This window comes from Thamnophis elegans, chromosome 13 (genome assembly GCF_009769535.1).
Source record: "Thamnophis elegans isolate rThaEle1 chromosome 13, rThaEle1.pri, whole genome shotgun sequence".
Taxonomy (NCBI): domain Eukaryota; kingdom Metazoa; phylum Chordata; class Lepidosauria; order Squamata; family Colubridae; genus Thamnophis; species Thamnophis elegans.
In genome coordinates, this window is record NC_045553.1 from 13,401,414 (window position 1) to 13,421,566 (window position 20,153).

The 20,153-nt window shown below is 42.8% G+C and overlaps 1 protein-coding gene across 3 annotated transcripts in view; it reads right to left on the minus strand.

Moving 5' to 3' along the window:
* Positions 1 to 2,162: 2,162 nt before the first annotated feature.
* GLT1D1 (glycosyltransferase 1 domain containing 1) overlaps positions 2,163 to 20,153 on the minus strand; it is a 40,718-nt gene continuing 22,727 nt past the window's right edge. For all 3 annotated transcript variants that reach the window (XM_032229898.1, XM_032229897.1, XM_032229896.1), the window contains 6 exons: positions 18,899 to 18,994; positions 16,328 to 16,377; positions 14,776 to 14,819; positions 9,617 to 9,737; positions 5,663 to 5,761; positions 2,163 to 2,763 (listed from right to left, as the gene is read on the minus strand). In XM_032229898.1, the coding sequence (XP_032085789.1) occupies positions 2,593 to 2,763; positions 5,663 to 5,761; positions 9,617 to 9,737; positions 14,776 to 14,819; positions 16,328 to 16,377; positions 18,899 to 18,994 (581 nt within the window). In that variant the 3' untranslated portion in view covers positions 2,163 to 2,592. The remainder of the gene's footprint in view (positions 2,764 to 5,662; positions 5,762 to 9,616; positions 9,738 to 14,775; positions 14,820 to 16,327; positions 16,378 to 18,898; positions 18,995 to 20,153) is intronic.

Below are 20,153 nucleotides of genomic sequence, written 5' to 3' on the forward strand. Positions count from 1 at the left end.
ATTCCTGACTCTAGGGGGCAGTGCTCATCTCCGTTTCAAAGCCGAAGAGCCAGCGCTGTCCGAAGACGTCTCCGTGGTCATGTGGCTGGCATGACTCAATGCCGAAGGCGCACAGAACGCGGTTACCTTCCCACCAAAGGTGGTCCCTATTTTTCTACTTGCATTTTTTACGTGCTTTCGAACTGTAGGTTGGCAGAAGCCGGGACAAGTCACCGGAGCTCACTCCATTACACGGTACTAGGGATTCGAACCGCCAAACTGCCAACCTTTCTGATCAACAAGCTCAGCGTCTTAGCCACTGAACCACTGTGTTCCATATTCTATTCCATTCCATTATTACTTTTGTCATTATTCTATTCTATTCCATTCATTAGCCACTGAGCCACCGCATCTCTTAGGCTGCTATACGTCCCCCATAATCCTTCTCTTCATTAGCATATTTCAACCAATATTCAAACACGCAAGACCAAGAGTAGCCCAGATGAATCAAGCCAAAATAGTGGGGTTTTATTGAACCAACATAAAACAAGTTTTGTTGTTGTTGTTGTTTTTTAAAAGCCAGAACTCCAGAATGGTTTTGTTTGCAAGCATTGAAAAAAAACCCAGTATTACCGTGAATGAAAAATGAATCATGCTTGCTCTAAGATTTATGGGCCAAAGGGTCTTCCTTTAATTGCTTTTTTGGGGGATGGGTGGGGGATGAGAGACAAATCTTACGAACGTGTATCGAACCACAGTAATGACTAAGGGATTTAGAAGTCTGGAATAATACACTAAAGAGCCAAAATTGCTCTACGTAACCAATACAAATGAGCTTGCGGGAAGAACATTCTTGCTTAGGAAATCCAGCTGAACGGCTGTTTTATTTTGAGGTATCTACTGTTCCCCAAGAATGTATAAATAAATAAGATCAGCCGGTCTGAAGATGGGTCTTCGCTCAACAGATGAGTTGAGTTGTTTTCGCTCCCCCCGGCCAGAGTTCTCGCTGTGTTACCGGCAGGAAATCATTAAAAGACATTCTCCGATAGGTAGCATTTATCTAGTTCTGCTTTCAAGATGGATTTGTCTTTTTTATTGGCTGCTTTGGACCAATAGAGTCAAATTCATTTTTTTTATTATTATTTTAAAAAATGCAGTTGCTCACCACAGGGAATGGAGTGTGTGCTTGTGTATGTGTGTTTGTGTGTGTGTAAAACTACCTTGGCAACTCCAGCTGACAAGAAGAGGAAATTAAATTTTTTTCATCCCCGTTCTTTGCACTGAGAAAAGAGACTCCTTTAAAAAAAAAAAAAAACCCTTTTAACGTCATTTTTTTTCTTTCCATTTGGAAAAAAACGCTGCAGAGTTAAAACTGGCTGACTCGGTTCAAATTTGATTTTGGGTCTTCTGGAGTTCGGTGAAGGGAACGAGCTGGGAATCCGTAGCGGCAGAGAGTCAAATAATTTTGTTAGGGTTGATGGTTAATTCACTCTTTCTAGACGGATCTACGGTAGATATCCCTAATTGAGTATCTGTGTATCTGTATAGAGCTGCAGGTGAAATTACCCCAAATAATGCAAATAGTCACTATTTCCTACCCTAACCTCAACAGTGCCCTGTCACTCAGACAGATTATTTTATTTAATGCATTATGTCCATGCAATTTTGATGCATAGCAATGATTAAGGATTCTTTAAAAAGAGGATAAAACACAATGGAAACTAAAATAGATAGATAGATAGATAGATAGATAGATAGATAGATAGATAGATAGATAGATAGATAGATAGATAGATAGATAGATATGGGAGAGGGAAGGAAGGAAGAGGGAGGGAGGGAAGAAGGGAGAAGGAAGAAGGGAGGGAGGGAAGGAAGGAAGGAAGAGGGAAGGAAGGAAGGAGGGAGGAAAGGAAGGAGGAGGAAGGAAGGAAAAAAAATCAAAGGAAAAAATAAAAATGGAAAAACAAAGCGAGAAAGAAAATATATAGAAATAACTTCCAATTCTTTATATTACATCAGCTATAAGAACAATTCTAAATTTACCCCTTGCTCTGTGGGTTATAACATAACTGTAGGAAAGGAAGGAAAGGAAGGAAGGAAGGAAGGAAGGAAGGAAGGAAGGAAGGAAGGAAAGATCAAAGAAACAAAAGTGGAAAAGCAAAGAGAACAAAAATGTATAGAAATAATTTCCAATTTTCTTTATTACATCAGTTATAAAAACAATTCTAAATTTACACATTGCTCTACGAGCTACAGCATAACTATAATCTATTCCTTCTGATCATCCCAACCACAAATCATAAGTTCAATTTCTTATGCTTCATGCAAAAAAATCTATAAAAATCTGTTTCCAGTCAACAATAAATGGTAGATTGATTGCATATTTAGGATTTCTTTTTTCATCTTGGGGTTCTGTAATGTGTTTGAGTTCAGTTCCTATAGTCCTTTGGTAATGACTGGTAGGGGATTATGGGAACATAAATCCTATGCTCCTGGAGGGCTGCCAGGCTGTAGAAGTCTACTAATGGTACAAAACCCTACAAAATCCCAACGGTAATAACATTAATGAAGACAAATCAGAGGATTAAGATTGAAAAAAACCTGGTTGACCACTCATGGTTGATTGGTACAAGAACATTCATGAAGTCTCAAAACAAGGTTCTGATAGACCTTCCTTTCTTTCTCCCATGAATGGTATTTCAGGACATATTCATGGGCCTTTCTTACAATCTCTCTGTACAAAACTGGGTCTTTCATCAAAGTTTTGGCCAGCTGGACAAATTCCTGTAAAGGAAGGGTACGTTGTGGGCCATTATTAGTATAGTTCTATGACTTATAACAGCAGTACTTCTCAAAAGTTCCTTAGAAATATCTCTACCCTGTTTTCAAGGGTACCCCAGATTAGGAAGCAGATGCCAGGCTCATGGTCTACCAGAAGATTTGCCCAACATGGTTTATCAAAACCCAAAATAACAGTTCAACTTGTTGGATCCTTGGTGTTCTCTGACATTAGTGGTTTTCTTGATAATCCAACTAGGTAACCTCATCATTGCATCATCTGCAACATTGGTAGTGTTCCCTAGTTGGGTAATGAAATGTAGGCAAGAAAACAACCAAGCTCAGAGAGCACCACAGACCCTCACAGTCCTCCTCTGCTTCGTCCCCTTGTCCTCCTCTTCCTCCTCCTCTAATCCATAAACCCCACCCACTCCCTTGTAGCACTTGTGATGTAACTAGGTTGGGTCATGAACATCTGCAGGTGAACAAGCAAGCTCAAAGAGCACGAAGGGCCCCTCATAGTTCAGTTCAACTCAGAGATACAAATATTCTCCTTTATTGGTGTTATTTCTTCCACTTCTTCTGGCTGATGAAAGAATGGAGGAAAAGAAGGAAAGAGACCAAAGTCTCTGTCTGTCTGTCTTCTCTCTCTTTCTCTCCTTCTCTTTCTCTCTCTCCTCTCTCTTTCTCTCTCCTTTTCTCTCTCTCTCCTTCTTTTTCTCCTTTTCTTTCTCTCCTGTTTCTCTTTCTCTCTCTTCTCTCTTTCCCTCCTCTTTCTCTCTCCTTATCTTTCTTCTTTTGCCCCTCTTTCTCTCTCTCTCTCTTCTCTTTCTCTTCCTCTTTGTCTCTCTCTCTTCTCCCTTTCTCTCCTTCTCTTTCATTTTCTCTCTTTCTTTCTTCTTTCTCCTTTTCTCTCCTCTTTCCCACTCTCTTCTTCTCTTTCTCTCTTTCTGTTCCTCTTTGTCTCTCTTTCTTCTCTCTTTCTCTCCTTCTCTCTCTCATTTTCTCTCTTTTTTCCTTCTTTTTCCTTTTCTCTCTCTCTTTCTCCTCTCCTCTCCCTCCCTCCCTCCCTCTTTCTCTCTCAAGAGAATTCTTAGCTGTTAATAGTGGATCTTGGTGGGAGGGGACACTGATCATACCCCCACACACCTAAAATTCTCAAAAGGTTCTAGAACCTCACCATCTTACCCAACACCAACTTTGATCACAGGATAGATTAGAAGGAACACAACTCTCAAGACAATTTGCCAAAAAACAAAACAAAAAACCAATTCAAAGCCTGAAGTAAGATATTGTTTTCTCTCTGGTCTTCACCCCTGGGACCTCATGCACATGTTAAAAACATAATAATAATGTTCTGATTCAAGAAAAACCTGCTGTAACTTATAAGAAAAAAAAGATTCATTCCTGAGCCCTGCAGGGAAACAACTACAGAGAGGAACATGTTAAGCGCAACATTTTTCTCTGATTTTTTTTTCCCATCAAAGACTAATGAAAACGGAACATCGAACTTCCTCGCTATACTTAACAGCATTCATCATGCTTAAAAAAATAGGCTTAAGGAGAAAATGTATTTTCCACTTGGTGGTTTTATTTAATCTGGGTCCGCATTTTTATTCTTTAAAAGCATAGCGTTATTGCACGTACCTGATTATTGATGGGAAACTGAAATCTAATTTATGGGATCAACAGGATTAATTCCCCCATAATTCCTCCCTCCCCTCCCCCCGGACCCTTCTTCCTGAGTTTTAATAACACACTCTGGTTAATTAGGAGATGGGGTGAACCTTTCACGGCAGCTTACGTTCAGAGGACTTAAAATCGCTGTGGTTAGGAACTTTCACAGCTGTGACCTGTGTGCCACAAACGGTTCAAAAGCTTAACACAAATAAGATCAAGGTTTTCATTATGGTAGTGGAGCTATAAATTATCTGGGAGGTGACACATCCTGTGGGCTTCCCAGGGGGGAGGAGAGGCAGAATTAGGTCCTGGTTGAAAGCTTAACCCCCAAGTCGGCTTTCAGCACCATGAGTCACGGACAGCTCCTGCTATGAAATTATTTCTTTCTCCTCTCCAGCATCAGTCAGGAGATAACAGAGATAGAATAGATAGGTAGGTAGGTAGATAAGGTAGGTAGGTAGGTAGAGAGATAGAGAGATGATAGACATACAAAAATACATACATACATACATACATACATACATACATACATACATACATAGACACAGACATAGATAATACAGTAGGTAGGTAGGTAGGTAGGTAGGTAGGTAGGTAGGTAGGTAGGTAGATAGATAGATAGATAGATAGATAGATAGATAGATAGATGATAGATAGATAGATAGATAGATAGATAGATAGATAGATAGATAGATAGAGGTATATGTACAGATAAAGATATAAAGAAGATACGGATGGATGGATAGATGGATGGACAGATGGATACAGAGACAGACAGACAGATAGATGGAAATAGATATACAGATAGATGTTAAAGATATTAAGATAATATGGTTGGATGGATGGATAGATAGATATAGATAGAGGTAGATATACAGATAGATGATAAAGATATACAAATGATATGGATAGATAGATGGATGGATGGATGGATGGATGGATGGATGGACAGATGTATGATAGACACACAGACATAGGATAGATATAGATATACAGATGTATATCTGATGGCCTGGAAGCCATCTTGGTCATTGGATCTTCAGGCCTGCCAACAGATAGATGACACAGATGATAGATAGATAGATAGATAGATAGATAGATAGATAGATAGATAGATAGATAGATAGATAGATAGATAGATAGATAGATAGATAGATGGATGGATGATACAGATGATAGATGATCGATAGAAAGACAGATAGATCTACACATATTTTAACATTACCTTTGGGGTCGTATATAATAATCCAGTTGTTTGGTGTGCAATTACGGCAGCGTTTCCTGGAATATCCCTTGCCAGCACAAGGACATTTAAATCCATTGCCTGTAACACAGAAAAGACAGGGCTCACATCTGGTAGAACGGAGGCCTCGCAGATAACTGAGGTAGGTTAAATTAGTTGTTAAGGGAACCTGGCTTTCCCATTGATGTTGTTTGTCAAGAAGTCACAAAAAAGGCTGATCACATGACCCTGGGACACTGCCACGGTCACAAATAAGAGCCAGTTGCCAAAGCATTCGAATTTTCATCACTTGACCATGGGGATGCTGTAGGTCATACGTGTGAAAAAAACCCGGTCATAAGTCACTTTTTTCCAGTGCTGTTGTAACTTCGAGGGCTACTTGTAGTAGAATGTAGGAGCTGAAATTATTATGTCTTTTGGGGAGAAGAGAACTTAAAGATTAAGATTAATTCATTAATTTAATTGGCCTTCAGCAGTTGTGGGAGCTTCATCCCTGGAGGCTTTCAAGAAGAGACTGGACTGCCCTCTGTCAGAAATGGTGTGGCATCTCCTGCTTGGGTGGGTGGTGGTTGGACTAAATGACCACCAAGTCCCCTTCCAACTGTTATGCTATATTCAGAAGGTGCTTTCGGGGATTGTGGGAGCTTCATCAGTGGAAGCTTTCAAGAAGAGACTGGACTGCCATTTATCAGAATTGGTATAGGGCCTCCTGCTTGGGCTGGGGTTGGCCTAGATGGTCCCTTCCAACTCTGTTATTCTATATTCAATGGAATGAGTTGCGTTCAGAAGTTGTGAGAGCTTCATCTCTGGAAGCTTTCAAGAAGATACTAGACTGCCTTCTGTCAGAAATGATGTAGGGTCTCCTGCTTGGGAGGGGGGTTGGACTAGATGATCTACAAGGTCCCTCCCAACTCTGTTATTCTATATCCAATGGAAGGATTGAGGTCTCGTACTTGGGTGGGGGTTGGACTAGATGACCTAAACAATCCCTTCCAACTCTGTTAATCTGTATCTGTATCCAACTCATCTGCTGAACTTTTGTTTCATACATGCATGCCCACATCCTGCTATTCCATCAGCAGGAACTATGGTGGCAGATGGCGAATGCAGGAGGTGAATGTTTGGCATTGTACCAACCAAACCTACCTGAATGGATTATGCCGTATGCAATTACTACCCTAAATGCCTGGGCCTTTTAAGGCAGTTGTCCTTTCCTTGAGCAAGGTGACTGTGTGATTAAAAATACCTGTAATTTGGATGCATTAGAATGTGACAGCTGACAAGGTGTTCCCCCTTTTCAGAAGCAAACCACTTCCAGTTGATGTACGGTTATTTATCTCCTCCTTGTTCCTTCAACTCTTGAGCAAATATTAAATCCCAGGGCCAAATTAGAAGGACGGAACTCTACAATTCTGCAAAATTTATCAGATGTGGTGGAATGTAGTCTGGAATCCCCAGAAGGGAGGGGCTGCCTTGTGGAGGACCAAGAGATGCCAAAGTTTAGAGAGTTTGGTTGGGAGAAAGAGAGTTAAGAGGGCTCTTCTCTTAACTCTCTTCCTCCCAACCAAACTCTCTAAACTTTGCTGTCTCTTGGTTCTCAGAGCATATGTTCCAATATTCAAGAGGCTGCCACAGAGAGGAGGGGGTCAAGCTATTTTCCAAAGCACCTGAAGGCAGGACAAGGAATAATGGATGGAAACTGATCAAGGAGAGATTCAACCTGGAAATAAGGAGGAATTTCCTGACAGTGAGAACAATCAACCAGTGGAACAGAAGTTGTGGGAGCTTCATCACTGGAGACTTTCAAGAAGAGACTGGACTTCTATCTGTCAGAAATTATTCTCCAAAGCACCAGACAAGAAATAATGGTTGGAAACTGATCAAAGAGAGAAGCAACATGGAATTTAAGGAGAAACTTCTAACAGTGAGGACAATTAAGCAGTGGAATTGCTTGCCACCAGAAATCGTGGGTGCTCCATCACTGGAGGTTTTTAAGATGAGACTGGACTGCCATCTGTCAGAAATGATGTAGGGTCTCCTGCTTGGGTGGGGGGTTGGACTAGATGACCTCCAAGGTCCGTTCCAACTCTGTTATTCGGTTGTTCGGCTATTTTTCCTCTTTCGGAAAACCCTGCCTGGATCAGCCAACATAAACCAGAAAAGTTAACTAGCTGAAACTTGTGTTGGCTCGCTGCAACATCTAAAATCCAGACTTTACAATTTCAGGTCAGACCATCCAGCAATAAACGGGCTAAATAAAAATTTTAAAAAAAGGCTTTGGAGCGCCAACAGAAGGAAGGAAAGGATTGCATTTCAAAGCTGGTTTCCATTGATTTTTTTTTTTCCTGCACCTGTAATTTACACGGGAGAATCTTTGGAGCTGCTGAGGTGGTCGCGATTATTTTCCTTTCCAAACTGCGCTTCCAATCCTCAGGGTCTCATTTAAAATGAGGAGGGGAGCCCAAAGGGGTTTTAACCTTGTCCAAACCTTCCTGATTTTGATTTCCAGCTTCTTCAGATAGGAAATCCAGAGAGATTTTCTGACCTTTTGAAGATCGTGAAAAGGGAAGTGGAAACTTATGTTCTTCTGCGACTTGCTTTCTTCTTCTTTTTGTTTTTAAAAACTTTTCTCTTGACACCCCAACTTTGAGGTGTTCACAGTTCAGTGAGCCTTTTCACAATTCAGAGGAAGAAGAGGCCGATAAATCAGCCAAGGAGAATTGGCCTCTCTTGCTTGTAATTGCCAGACTAAATCAGAGCTGACTTTTAATAATAGGGTTGATTTAAACAGTACAACAGTGGGCTTCATTCAGAGGGTTTTATTAGAGAGCAAAAATTTTCAGTTGTGTTTCCCCCTCTGCAGTCTCTCTCTTTCTTTATCTCTTTCTTTCTCTCTCTTTTTATCTCTTTCTTTCTCTCTCTCTTCTTTCTCTTTCATTCTTTCTCCCTCTCTTTTTCTTTCTCTTTTTCTTTTTTTCTCTCTCCCTCTTTTTTTCTCTTTTCTCTCTCTTTTTCTCTCACTTTCTTACTCTTCATCTTTCTCTTTTTTCTCTTTTTCTTTCTTTCTCCCCTTCTTTTTTTTCTTTTTCTTTCTCTCCCTCTTTTTTCTCTTTCTCTTTCTTTCTTTTTCTCATTTCTTTCTCTTTCTATCTTGGTCTTTTTCTTTCTTTCTCTCTCTCCCTCCCTCTCTCTCTTCCTCTCCCTCCCTCTCCCCCTCTCCCTGTGTGTCTGTCTGTCTGTCTCTGTGTGTGTGTGTGTGTGTGTGTGCTTGTATTCTCAGTCTCCATGAGGATCCAAGTCAGTGGGCCAAACAGGGGAGAGCAAACTCAACATTGTTGGTCAATTTCACAAAACAGTTCAAACAGCTTTGTCTGTTTGACCAAAAAAAAAAAAAAAAAAAAAGCTTTGTCTGTTTGAAGACCAACAAAGATGACAAAAGATTTGGAGGCTAAACCATACAAGGAATGTTTGAAGGAACAGGGTATATTTAGTCTAACGAAGAGAAGATTTAAGGGGGTGACATAATAGCAGTCTTCCAATATTTGAAGGGCTGCCAGAAAGAAGAGGGAGTCAACCTATTTTCCAAGGCACCTGAAGGCAGGACAAGAAGCAACGGGTGGAAACTAATCAAGGAGAGAAGCAACTTAGAACTGAGGAGAAACTTCCTAACAGTGAGGACAATTAACCAGTGGAACAACTTGCCTTCATCTGGAGGTTTTTAAGAAGAGATTGGCCAGCCATTCGTCTGAAATGATATAAGGTCTCCTGTTTGAGCAGGGGGCTGGATTAGAAGACCGGCAAGGTCCCTTCCAACTCTTATTATTCTATCTTCTACATCTTTTAAGAGTTTTGAGAAACATCAACAGGAAGAGAACACAGGTTGCCAAGAGGAATGCTCAACACGGTTCTCCCCACCAGGAAGTAAGGAAGAATTACCTCTAAAATCGCAGCTGACATCCCTTCAGATACAGAACTGTTCACCACAGCAAAACAGTTTTTCATAATGGCGTGAAGATCTTCCTGGGGGACTTCCAGCAATAAGTGGACCCCATCGGACCTACAGAGTAAATCCAGCTTGTTAATCGTCTTCCAATGGATGGCCGGTAGAAGCCATCCTCCCCTTACTACCACAATCGGGGCCAGAATTTTCTTTGCTAGTCATGAGGTCTTTAAGTGAGTCATGCTCCAATTTACAACCTTTTTTCTGACGGCATCAAGAGAAAACATGCCATTGTTCAGCAAATCCAGCTTTCCCCATACACTTTGCTTGTGGGAAAGTTGCAAATGGAGATTGCACGGCTGCAACAGTCATGTGTACATGCCAGTTGCCAAGATTTTTAATCACGTCATCGTGGGAAATACTGCCATGATCCTCAGCGCAAAGACCAGTCATGGCTGTTTCAGTGCCGTCATGACTTCAAATGGTCATTAAAGGAACGGCTATAACTTAAGGACTACTTGTAACTCCCACCATCTCTGCCCGTTAGCCACCATAACTAAGAAAGAGATGGAATTCCATCAGATTGAGGATTGATATTCCAGATTACCTGTAGGAAGTCCCTACCAAGGATCAATTCTTGCAGGTAGGCCAGCTCAGTGAACAGTAATCAATCATCATCTTATTGTCTCATAGGTGCTTTTTTCTTTCAAGAGGCAACTAGGCTTTCTGGTTTGTCTTTGAAGACGTTTTGCTTCTCCTCCAAGAAGTTTCCTCAGCTCTGACTAATGGTGGGGAATGGAAGGATTTATATTCCTTGCAGACAGCTGGACATTTGCACCCTTTTAGAGGATCATTAAGGCTACTTGGAGATTTACCTGTGTTGTAGTCAGGAGATAGATGACATCGTATCCCTCCGAACAGTGATAAACCTCCAAGTGGCCTCAACGACCCTCTAAAACCAGGATGGTGAACCTATGACACGCGTGTCAGCATGCAGAGCCCCCTCTATGGGCACATGTGCCATTGCCAACTGGTCTTCACGGGTGCTGGAGCATCGGAAAATAGCCTGAAAAATATCCCCAAAAGAGGCCATTTGGGAGCCATTTTCAGGCCATATTCCAGGCCCTTTTCAGGCCGGTTTTGGGTGGTTTGTCAGCATTCCAAATATCATCCAGAATTAAATCAGAGTTCAAGGCAGAGATTTCCTCAAAGTTCAATTTAATAAGAGAGACACGTTGGTACAAACTGTGAAAACCCAAATCTGAAAGCTTCCTGGGTTTTCCACACAGTGGAAAGTTCAAAACCTTGCTCCCCACACCCACAAGTCCATCACATGGTCCACTCTTCCTCTGCCACACTGGCATTTCCACCCATCTAATTCCGGTCAGGTGCAGAGTGGCGGAGACAAAAGATGACCTTGGGCTTCTAGAAAGGAATGTTTTATTTTGACAACAACACATTCTACAATTCTACTCCTTACTATTCCCCCTCCCAATTCCCCACTAATGAAACAGCATAGAAAAAATAATAGAAAGTGTGGCAGGCCAAAGATTCTAAAAGGAATATGCCTGCAGGCCTGACATCGTTTTTGGCCCAGAAAACAGCCAAAAACCAGGCATGTGCATGCCGGAAAACTGAAGACCAGCTGGCTGGCATGCGCATGCACACTGCCCAGATGGTAATTGGGTCTCTGGCGCTTTAGTGCGCATGCACACACATTCCAGTTTGGGCACTCGGTGCCGAAAAGGTTTGCCATCACTGCTCCAAAAGAAGGCTAACAACTAAATGATTCCAAGGAGTATAAATCCTTCCATTCCCCACCTTCCACTCAGAGCTGAAGAAGCTTCTTGGATGAGAAGCGAAATGTCTTCAAAGAAAAAACCCAGAATGGCCTCTTGGGGGAAAAAAAGCACCTTTGGGACAACCTGACCTGGATGACGGAGAATCTCCATAGATGATCAGCATCTTGGGAGTGGGGGAGGGGGTGGGGAGAGATTTGCCAATTCTCCTGTGATTTTAAATTTTTGTGTTCATTTTTTTAAAAAAGATTCTGTGTTGTTTTTTCCAAAGAATGTTTTTATTGTATTCTCTTACATACCATTTTAACATGATTCTTGTTCTTCTTTACACTTGTCATTCTTATACATTTATTATTTCATTTAATAGGTTATAATATACAGTTTGGGTTGCTTTATTTACCATCCCTTCCACCTGTTGTAACACCACCTTATTTTCCCTTTCTTTTCTCCCTTCCTCCCTTCTCTACTTTCTTCCTTCCTCCTCTTTTCCCTTCCTTCTTCCCTTCCCTTTCTCCTTCTCCTACTCTTCCTTTTCCCCTTCCCTTCCTACCCTCTCTCCTTCTCTTTCTCTCCCATCCTCCTCTCCTTACCTCTTCCTTCCTTCCTCTCCTTTCCCTTTCTTCTTCCCTTACCTCTCCTCCTACTCTTCCCCTTCCTACCCTGTCTCCTTCTTTCTCTCCCTTCCATCCTCCTCTCCTTCCCTCTTCCTTCTTCCCTTACCTCTCCCCTACTCCTACTCCTCCTCTTCCCCTTCCTACCCTCTCTCCTTCTCTTTCTCTCCCTTCCATCCTCCTCTCCTTATTTCTTTCTTCTTTCCCTCCTCTTCCTTTCATTCTCTCCTCCTCTCTCCCTTTCTTTTTGTATTGTTGTTGGTGTATATCTCAAAACTCAGTTTATGGGATGGTATTTCTGCTAACCCAAATATAATTCAGTATCATTTCTAAATTCTGTGTTGTTATGGAATGTCCAACATAAACTTTCCCTAAGCTGTTCACTTTTACTTTTTTTTAACCAAGTCCTTCAGTTCTTAATTTCTTAGATGTTTCTCCTTCAAAGAGGTCAACTGTGAATTCATTTCTTTTAATTATTTATCCACCCATATATATATATTTTGGAGGGGGGGGTGTTAAGCTGTCTCCTGGAGAGATTCTAGCGGGTGTGTTCTGAAGCATGACATGGAATTTAGACCGTTTCTCCTGAGGCCGGGCCACAAGGCCTCGCCAAAATGTCAAGAGCAGAAGCGCAGAGCCAACCTCTTTCAACAAGAAACACTAAGTCAGGGTGTTTATTGATTTCTCAGGGAAGTTAAGAATAGGCACGCTTAAAGAGCAAGTGGTTGGATGCCAAGGCAGCCTCACTGTAGACTGCCTGAAGAGAGGGAAGGAGAGGGGAAGAAGAAAGAGGAAAGGAGTGGAGGATGGAAGGGAGAGAAAGAGAAGGACAGACGGCATGAAGGGGAAGAGGTAGAGAGGAGTAGGGGAGAGGAAGGGGAAGAAGAAAGAGGAAAGGAGTGGAAGATGGGGAGGGGGTAGGAAGAGGAGGACAGAGGGCATGAAGGGGAAGAGGTAGAGAGGAGTAGGGGAGAGGAAGGGGAAGAAAGAAAGAGAAAGGAGAGGAGGAGGAGAAGAAAGTAGAGAAGGGAGGGAGGGAGAAAAGAAAAAGAAAGAAGAGTAAAGTGGTGGTAAAAAAAAAATAGGTGTATGGGATGGTAAGCAAAGCAATCCCGATCATATATATATATGAAAAATGAATGTTTAAAAGTATTAAAATGTGATCAGAAAAATAACTAGGAAAATGTATACTTGTAAATGTGTGTCTGGGACTAAAAATTAAAAAAAAACTTTAAAAAAAGAGAGACCTAGCCTGCCATCTTCTAGATATGTTGCAATGCGATTCCCGATTCCTGGAGGCAGGGGGAATATTACATTTTAATCATGCTTCCTTGCGCTGCCCAATTGCGCAGGAGTCTAAACGCTGTTCTTTCTGACTCTGACTTCTTCGTAACCCCAGAGTCAAATTGATGGACATTCTTGACTGAGCTAAATCTGAAACTTGCTGTGACCCGCCGGAGTTTGTTCCTTTGGTCAGTTCAAGAGCGGAAAGTTCTTTTTGTGATTATAAGAGACAAGTGTTGCCTTGCCCTACAGTTGGAAACTAGTTATCTGGCAGTGCTCCAAATGAGATAAGGTGCGTGTGGATAAACATTCCTCTGAAAGACTATTTGCCAAGCCTGGTGGACTGTGAATGAAAGGAATTCACAGTCGTGTAAATAAAAGGGGCTTTGCAGGGATCCAGACTCTGCTTCTTGCTTTTTAAGGATGGCTGGGTCAGAACAAAACTAAGGATCCCCGTCTGTAAGGCTTTCCGCTCTCCCAACATCAAAGCAGGTTCTGTGTATAGGGTGAATAGGCTAGCAGGCTTGGGATGCTTCTTGGGCAGAAGACGTGTTTCCCCTTCAGGTGCAATTCTGTCAGAGCTGAGAAATTTTCATCACTTCAGAGCCGGGAAATCTCTAATGGATGTGATGCCACAAGGCCTCTCTCTCAAATGCCAAGCGCCTGGGCAGCCAAAGTGGGTTTTTTGGTTGCTCAAAATGACAACTTAAATCATAGTAAGCTGCCCAGAATTGCTTTGGATAGGGAGATGGGTGGGAAAGGAAAGAAAGAAGGAAGGAAGAAGGAAGGGAGGAGATGGGACGGAGGGAGGACAGGAGGAAAGGGAGGAAGGAAGGAGAAAGATGGGAGGGAGACAGACAAGATGGGTTGGAAAAAAGGAAGGAAAATGGGAGGGAGGGAAGGAAGAAGATGGGAGGGAGGGGGGAAGGATGGGATGAAGGAATGATGGGAGGAAAGGAAGGGAAGATGGGAAGGAGGGCAGAAGGTGGAAGGAAGGAAGTAGAAAGGAAGAGAGGAGATGGGGAAAGAAAGGGAGAGGGAGGAGAGAGAGGAAGAGGGAGAGGGAGAGAAGAGGCAGGGAGGAGAAAGATGGGAGGCACAAAGGAAGGAAGAGAGGAAGGGAGGAGAGGGAGAAAGAAAGGGAGGAGAGGGAGGGGGGAGGAAAGGAAGGAGGGAGAAAGATGGGAGGGAGGGCAGAGGGTGGAAGGAAGGAAGTATAGAGGAAGAGAGGAGAGGGAGAAAGAAAGGGAGAGGGAGGAGAGGAAGGAAGGAAGGGAGGGAGGGAAGGAGGGAAGAAGGATCATAGCATGAAAATCCTGAGGCCCTCAAGGTTGTACTTCTAAACCTCTGGAGGAGAGGAGATTAGAGAAAGTTGGGGTAAGAAATTCAGGAAAATAAACAGAGGTTTCCTTCGGGAGAGAAAAATAATAATAATCTCCTTATCATCTTGGAGCAACCTACCTGTTCACCTTCTCCTCAACTTCTTTTGCGAAGGTTGGATCAGCCTACAGCAGTGGGAAAAAATAAAATAAAGTAAAGATGGCAACGCACAAGTGGATTCCATGCCAGGAAAACAAGCTCCAGATTGTGGAAATAAAATCGTTGGCGTTGGAAATAAGTTGTTTGCTCAGGGTAGGATGCCAAAATAAAGCATTTGTTTAAAAAAAAAAACAAATATCTACCATGCCAACATTCAGGTCAGAGGAATTAGTTCTAACGCTCTAATTTGAGGACTTAAAACTTTGCTCTTTTGTTGTTTTCCCCTTCCCCCAAAAAACCTTTCTCCTGCTTCCCACCAACCTACCTGCCCCCCGACAACCAGGACTAAGCTCAGAAAGAGAGAATTTGAGTTTTCTCCAGATGTGTAACGTCCTGGCAGCTCCCTCTGGCACTTCCAACAACTCATTTGGGATGAAACTTGACGCAAATAAAAATTGACAAGTGGACTGCCTGAAGCCTCCACTAAGCAGGGAGGCATCAGCAACCAGAAAAAGGAGGGAGAGAAAAAAATAAAAAATAAAAAAAATACATGTTTAGATTATGTACCTTTCCACAATCTTCTCTTCCACACCAGTTCGCTTTCCAATCTCGCAGTGAACCGGAGTGGAAAGGGGGAAAAAAATAATGGGGGGGGGAATAGGCGCTGTAGCCAAATGGGAAGCGGGAAGACAAAGGTTTGACGTTGAAATGAAAGCGGAGTTTTTATCAAGACAAGGTAATAAAAGGAAACGTGTCCTACCGGAGGCATCTTAGAGAGCCTGTCTCGTCTAGTGGTTAAGGTGCTGGCCTACAAACCAGGAGACTAGGAGTTCTAGTCCTGTTTTAGACACCAAAGCCAACTGGGTGACTTTGGGCCAATCACCAGGAGATGGTGAGTTCTAGTCCAAAGCCAACCTTGGGCCAGTCTCTCTCTCTCCTAATGTAGCCCACATTTGTTGTTGGGAAAATAAAGAGGAATTTGTGTTGGATATGTTTTCTGTGTTGATCAATTTGTAAAAATAATAAAGGTGGGGTACAACTAACTAACGGGACAACTAACAGGGGACACGGTGGCTCAGTGGCTAAGACGCTGACCTTCTTGATCAGAAAGGTCAGCAGTTCGAATCCCTAGTGCTGCGTAACGGAATGAGCTCCCGATAAATCTCCCAGCTTCTGCCAACCTAGCAGTTCGAAAGCACGTTAAAAAATGCAAGTAGAAAAATAGGGGCCACCTTTGGTGGGAAGTCATGCTGGCCACATGACCATGTTCAGACAGCGCTGGCTCTTCGGCTTTGAAACGGAGACGAGCACCACCCCCTAGAGTCAGGAACGACTAGCACATATGTGCGAGAGGAACCTTTACCTTTACCTTACAACTAACTAAATAAAATAAAATAAATCTTATGCAAAGAATTGGCTCTCTGGAAAAAGCTTAATGCTGGGAAAGATGGAAGGAAAGAGAAGGAAAGGACAACAAGGAGCATGGACTATGGAGTTCATTTATAGTGGTGATAGGGGCATGGAGAGAACTTACGGCAGGTCCAACAATGATCAGGTGTACCCTGGAGTCTTCCCGATGCCACTCTGTCAAGTGAACAGGTGAGAACTCTAGTTAGATGAAAATTCAGGTGAGACTAAAGCATGGTAACATGGACTAACAATAACTGGCGGCAGAAGATGTTCTGACCCAGGCTTCCCAAGAGCATGAAGCAAACTCCTTTTCCCAACAAAAACCCCTTTTATTAATTCTGCCCATTCACATCCAGCAAAGTCTTTCAAGGGAGGATTTAGTCACAGACCTTATCTGGCTTGGAAAGCTGCCAGGCTGATATCTGCAGAACTTGACAAGGAGTCTTGGAGAGTCACGAACCAATTAAGGGAACTTATTGTCTCCTGCAAACTCCACTCCCCTTTCACTCCTCTTTTATGTTCTCTGGGAGGGGCCATTCATCATCCACCTGTGGCCTTCCTCCCAAGTCGACTCTGTTCTTTAGCTGTTCCCTTCATCTGGCAACTCTGCGTATGTGTACACTGGGAACAGGCTCCAGCTGTTCATCTGCCCCACTGATGTCTGACTCCGAAGGCAGCTGATAACTGTCAGACGGCTCTGGCCTCCTCTCTGCCTCCAACACAGAGCCCTCATCAGAGCCTTCCCCAGACTCCAGGACTGGCCTATCTTCCTCCCCAACCTCCTCACTGTCCGAATCTGCTGCCAACTCCTCTGGCCGCTGACAGGCCACAACAGAAGGTGTCTTGATGGTGGTGGGTGAAGCAGTTTCAAGTTGTTATTTTAGTCCAGCTGAGGTGGGAAGTTACCAGAGATGCCTACAGAAACATTGGACCCAAATGGTGGACGATTCTGTTCCTGAGAAGGAACATTTCAACCAGCTGTTGGTTAGTTCTTAGCTTCCTCCAGGATCTAAAGTACGAGTAATTCCTCAACTAAATCTCCCATGGCCAACCAATTAAGAGTTATATCTCCTTTGATTAGTAAACCGTTTCCTACACCAATGTAGCATCAATCTAAGTATCAAGGCCCGTTTTCTGGCTAAATTGACACCTATAATGGATTTTTTTCCCCCTCTGGGTTGCCCTATATATTTTTGTAGTATCCTGTAACTCTTTTTAATTGTTTTATATTTGGTGTCCAGAGTCAGTTGCTTGAGATAGAATAACAGAGTTGGAAGGGACCTTGGAGGTCTTCTACTCCAACCCCCTGCTTAGGCAGGAAACCCTACCCCATTTCAGACAGTTAGTTATGCAACATCATCTTAAAAACTTCCAGTGTTGGAGCATTCACAACTTCTGGAGGCAAGTTGTTCCACTGATTGATTATTCTGACTGTCAGGAAATTTCCACTTAGTTCTAAGTTGCTTCTCTCCTTCATTAGTTACCACCCATTGCTTCTTGTCCTCAGGTGCTTTGGAGAATAGCTTGATTCCCTCTTCTTTGTGGCAATGCCTGAGATATTGGAAGACTGCTATCATGTCTCCCCTAGTCCTTCTTTTCATTAAACTAGACATACTCAGTTCCTGCAACCGTTCTTCATATGTTTTAGCTTCCAATCCCCTAATCATCTTGGTTGCTGAAGACGAACGGCTCCAGGAAGTGAATAAACAAAAGAATAAACCTGGAGAATTCAGATTTGTCGGGCGAGCAAATGGACCACTCAATCAATGAAATTAATTTTAATTTAATGTGATCAATTAAAGAGATAGGCCAAGGATGACAGTTGGTGCCCTGTCATCTCCGGAGCTGTCCCTTCAATCCAACGGTCTGATGTTCACCCTGTCTTATATAAAATCATTTATAAAACCTCAAAGAAAAAGGGCTCCATTTACTTATTTTTTAATCGCTCGATTAAATTTATTTTGCTGCCCAGCTCACTGATACACTAAGAGCCTTTGGATGGTTTCCACCCCTTGCTTCTTGTCCTGCCCTCAGGTGCTTTGGAGAATAGTTTGATTCCCTCTTCTTTGTGGAAACCCCTGAGATATTGGAAGACAGCTATCATGTCACCCCTTGTCCTTCTTTTCATAAGACTAGATCTATCCAGTTCCTGCAACCATTCCTCATATGTTTTAGTCTCCAATCTCCTAATCATCTTTGTTGCTCTTCTCTGCACTCTGCTCTAAACTCTGCATTCAGATCTGTTGCAAAGAGCCCTGTAACACCAGATCTTTTTTTTACATTTCCACTTTTTCTCCAGGGCCAAGTTATTTAATTACAAAACACATTGTATCTTGATTTTTGTGGGACATGGACCTGATCAGAACCAGAACAAGACAAATCTGAGAGATTTGGAGGGGGGGGGGTAAAAATTCTGTGGTGCTAAAATTCTGAGGCTCTGAGGGTCTTAATTCCATAGCACCAAGTGATGTTGTAAAAAGACAAATGCGCCTCCCTAACCACACACACAAAATTAGAAAAATTTAGAAGTTAGAAAACCCAAACTCTGGTCAGATGAACACAACAGCTGTATCCATCACATTCCAGGCCCCCCTGCCTCCTCAAATTATGCCTCCCAGTCATCCAGAAAGATGGCCCTTTGCAAGGTCATCCATGCCAAATGTATTGCGAAGACGTTGGATGGGAAAATGTTGACCTGAGAAAACATCCAGCAGATAAAGCGGATCTTTGACTCTCCTTAGTCCACAGATCAGCAGGAAGGTGTATAGACTCTGGTCGTCCTGGGCAATCCCTGTAGAGAAAGGATGATTGAAACTCCTTTTAAGTTTCAAAGGATCAGAACTTCTCGGGAAATTAAAGAAGGGCCAAGGACCCACCAAGTCAGCAAACCAACCATCTTGAAATTTGTCAAATTGTGGATTCCAACCCAACACCTTCCCTCTTATTAGGAGCCGTGGTGGTACAGTGATTAGAATGCAGTATTGCAGGCTAACTCTGTCGGCTGCCAGCAGTTCAATTCCTATGGGCTTAAGGTTGACTCAGCCTTCCCTCCTCCCGAGGTGGGTAAAATGAGGACCCAGATTGTTGGGGGCAAGAGGCTGACTCTGTAAACTGCTTAGAGAGAGTTGTAAAGCACTGTGAAGCAGTATATGTCTTAAGTGTTATTGCTATTGCTCTTCCTTTTCTCCTTCTTTCCTTCTTTCCCTCCCTACCTACATGATGGCATAGTAGTTAAAATGCAGTATTGCAATCTAATTGTGCTGACTGCCAGCGGTTCGATCCTGACCAACTCAAGGTTGACTCAGCCTTCCATCCTTCCGAGGTGGGTACAATGAGGACCCAGATTGTTGGGAGTAAGAGGCTGCCTCTGTAAACCAGTTAGAGAAGACTGGAAAGTACTGTAAAGCAGTATATAAGTCTTAAGTGTGTTATTGCTACTGCTATTCCTTCCTTCCTTCCTTCCCTCCCTCCCTCCCTCCCTCCCTCCATCATGGCGTAGTGGTTAGAATGCAGTATTGCAGGCTAATTCTGCTGACTGCCAACAGTTCAATCCTGATAAGCTCAAGGTTGACTCAGCCTTCCATTCTTCCGAGGTGAGTATAATGAGGAGCCAGATTGTTGGGGGAAAGAGGCTGACTCTGTAAACCACTTAGAGAGGGCTGTAAAGTTCTGTGAAGCGGTATATAAGTCCAAGCATTCTTGCTAAGTGCTATTAATCAATCTACTGAAACTAGTTTTTTCATGTTCTCTCTCTCTTTCCATTGTTTCTATTGTTTCAAAACAATATTTGGCTAAACTCCTAGGGCTGGAAGGGACCTTGGAAATGGAAGTCTTCTAGTCCAACCCAAGGGAGGAGGCCTTATACCATCCATATCCTGGAGAACTAGTCCATCGTGGACACATGGAGATTCTCAGTCATCCATGTTGCTTGGAAAAAGCAAAGGTGCTTT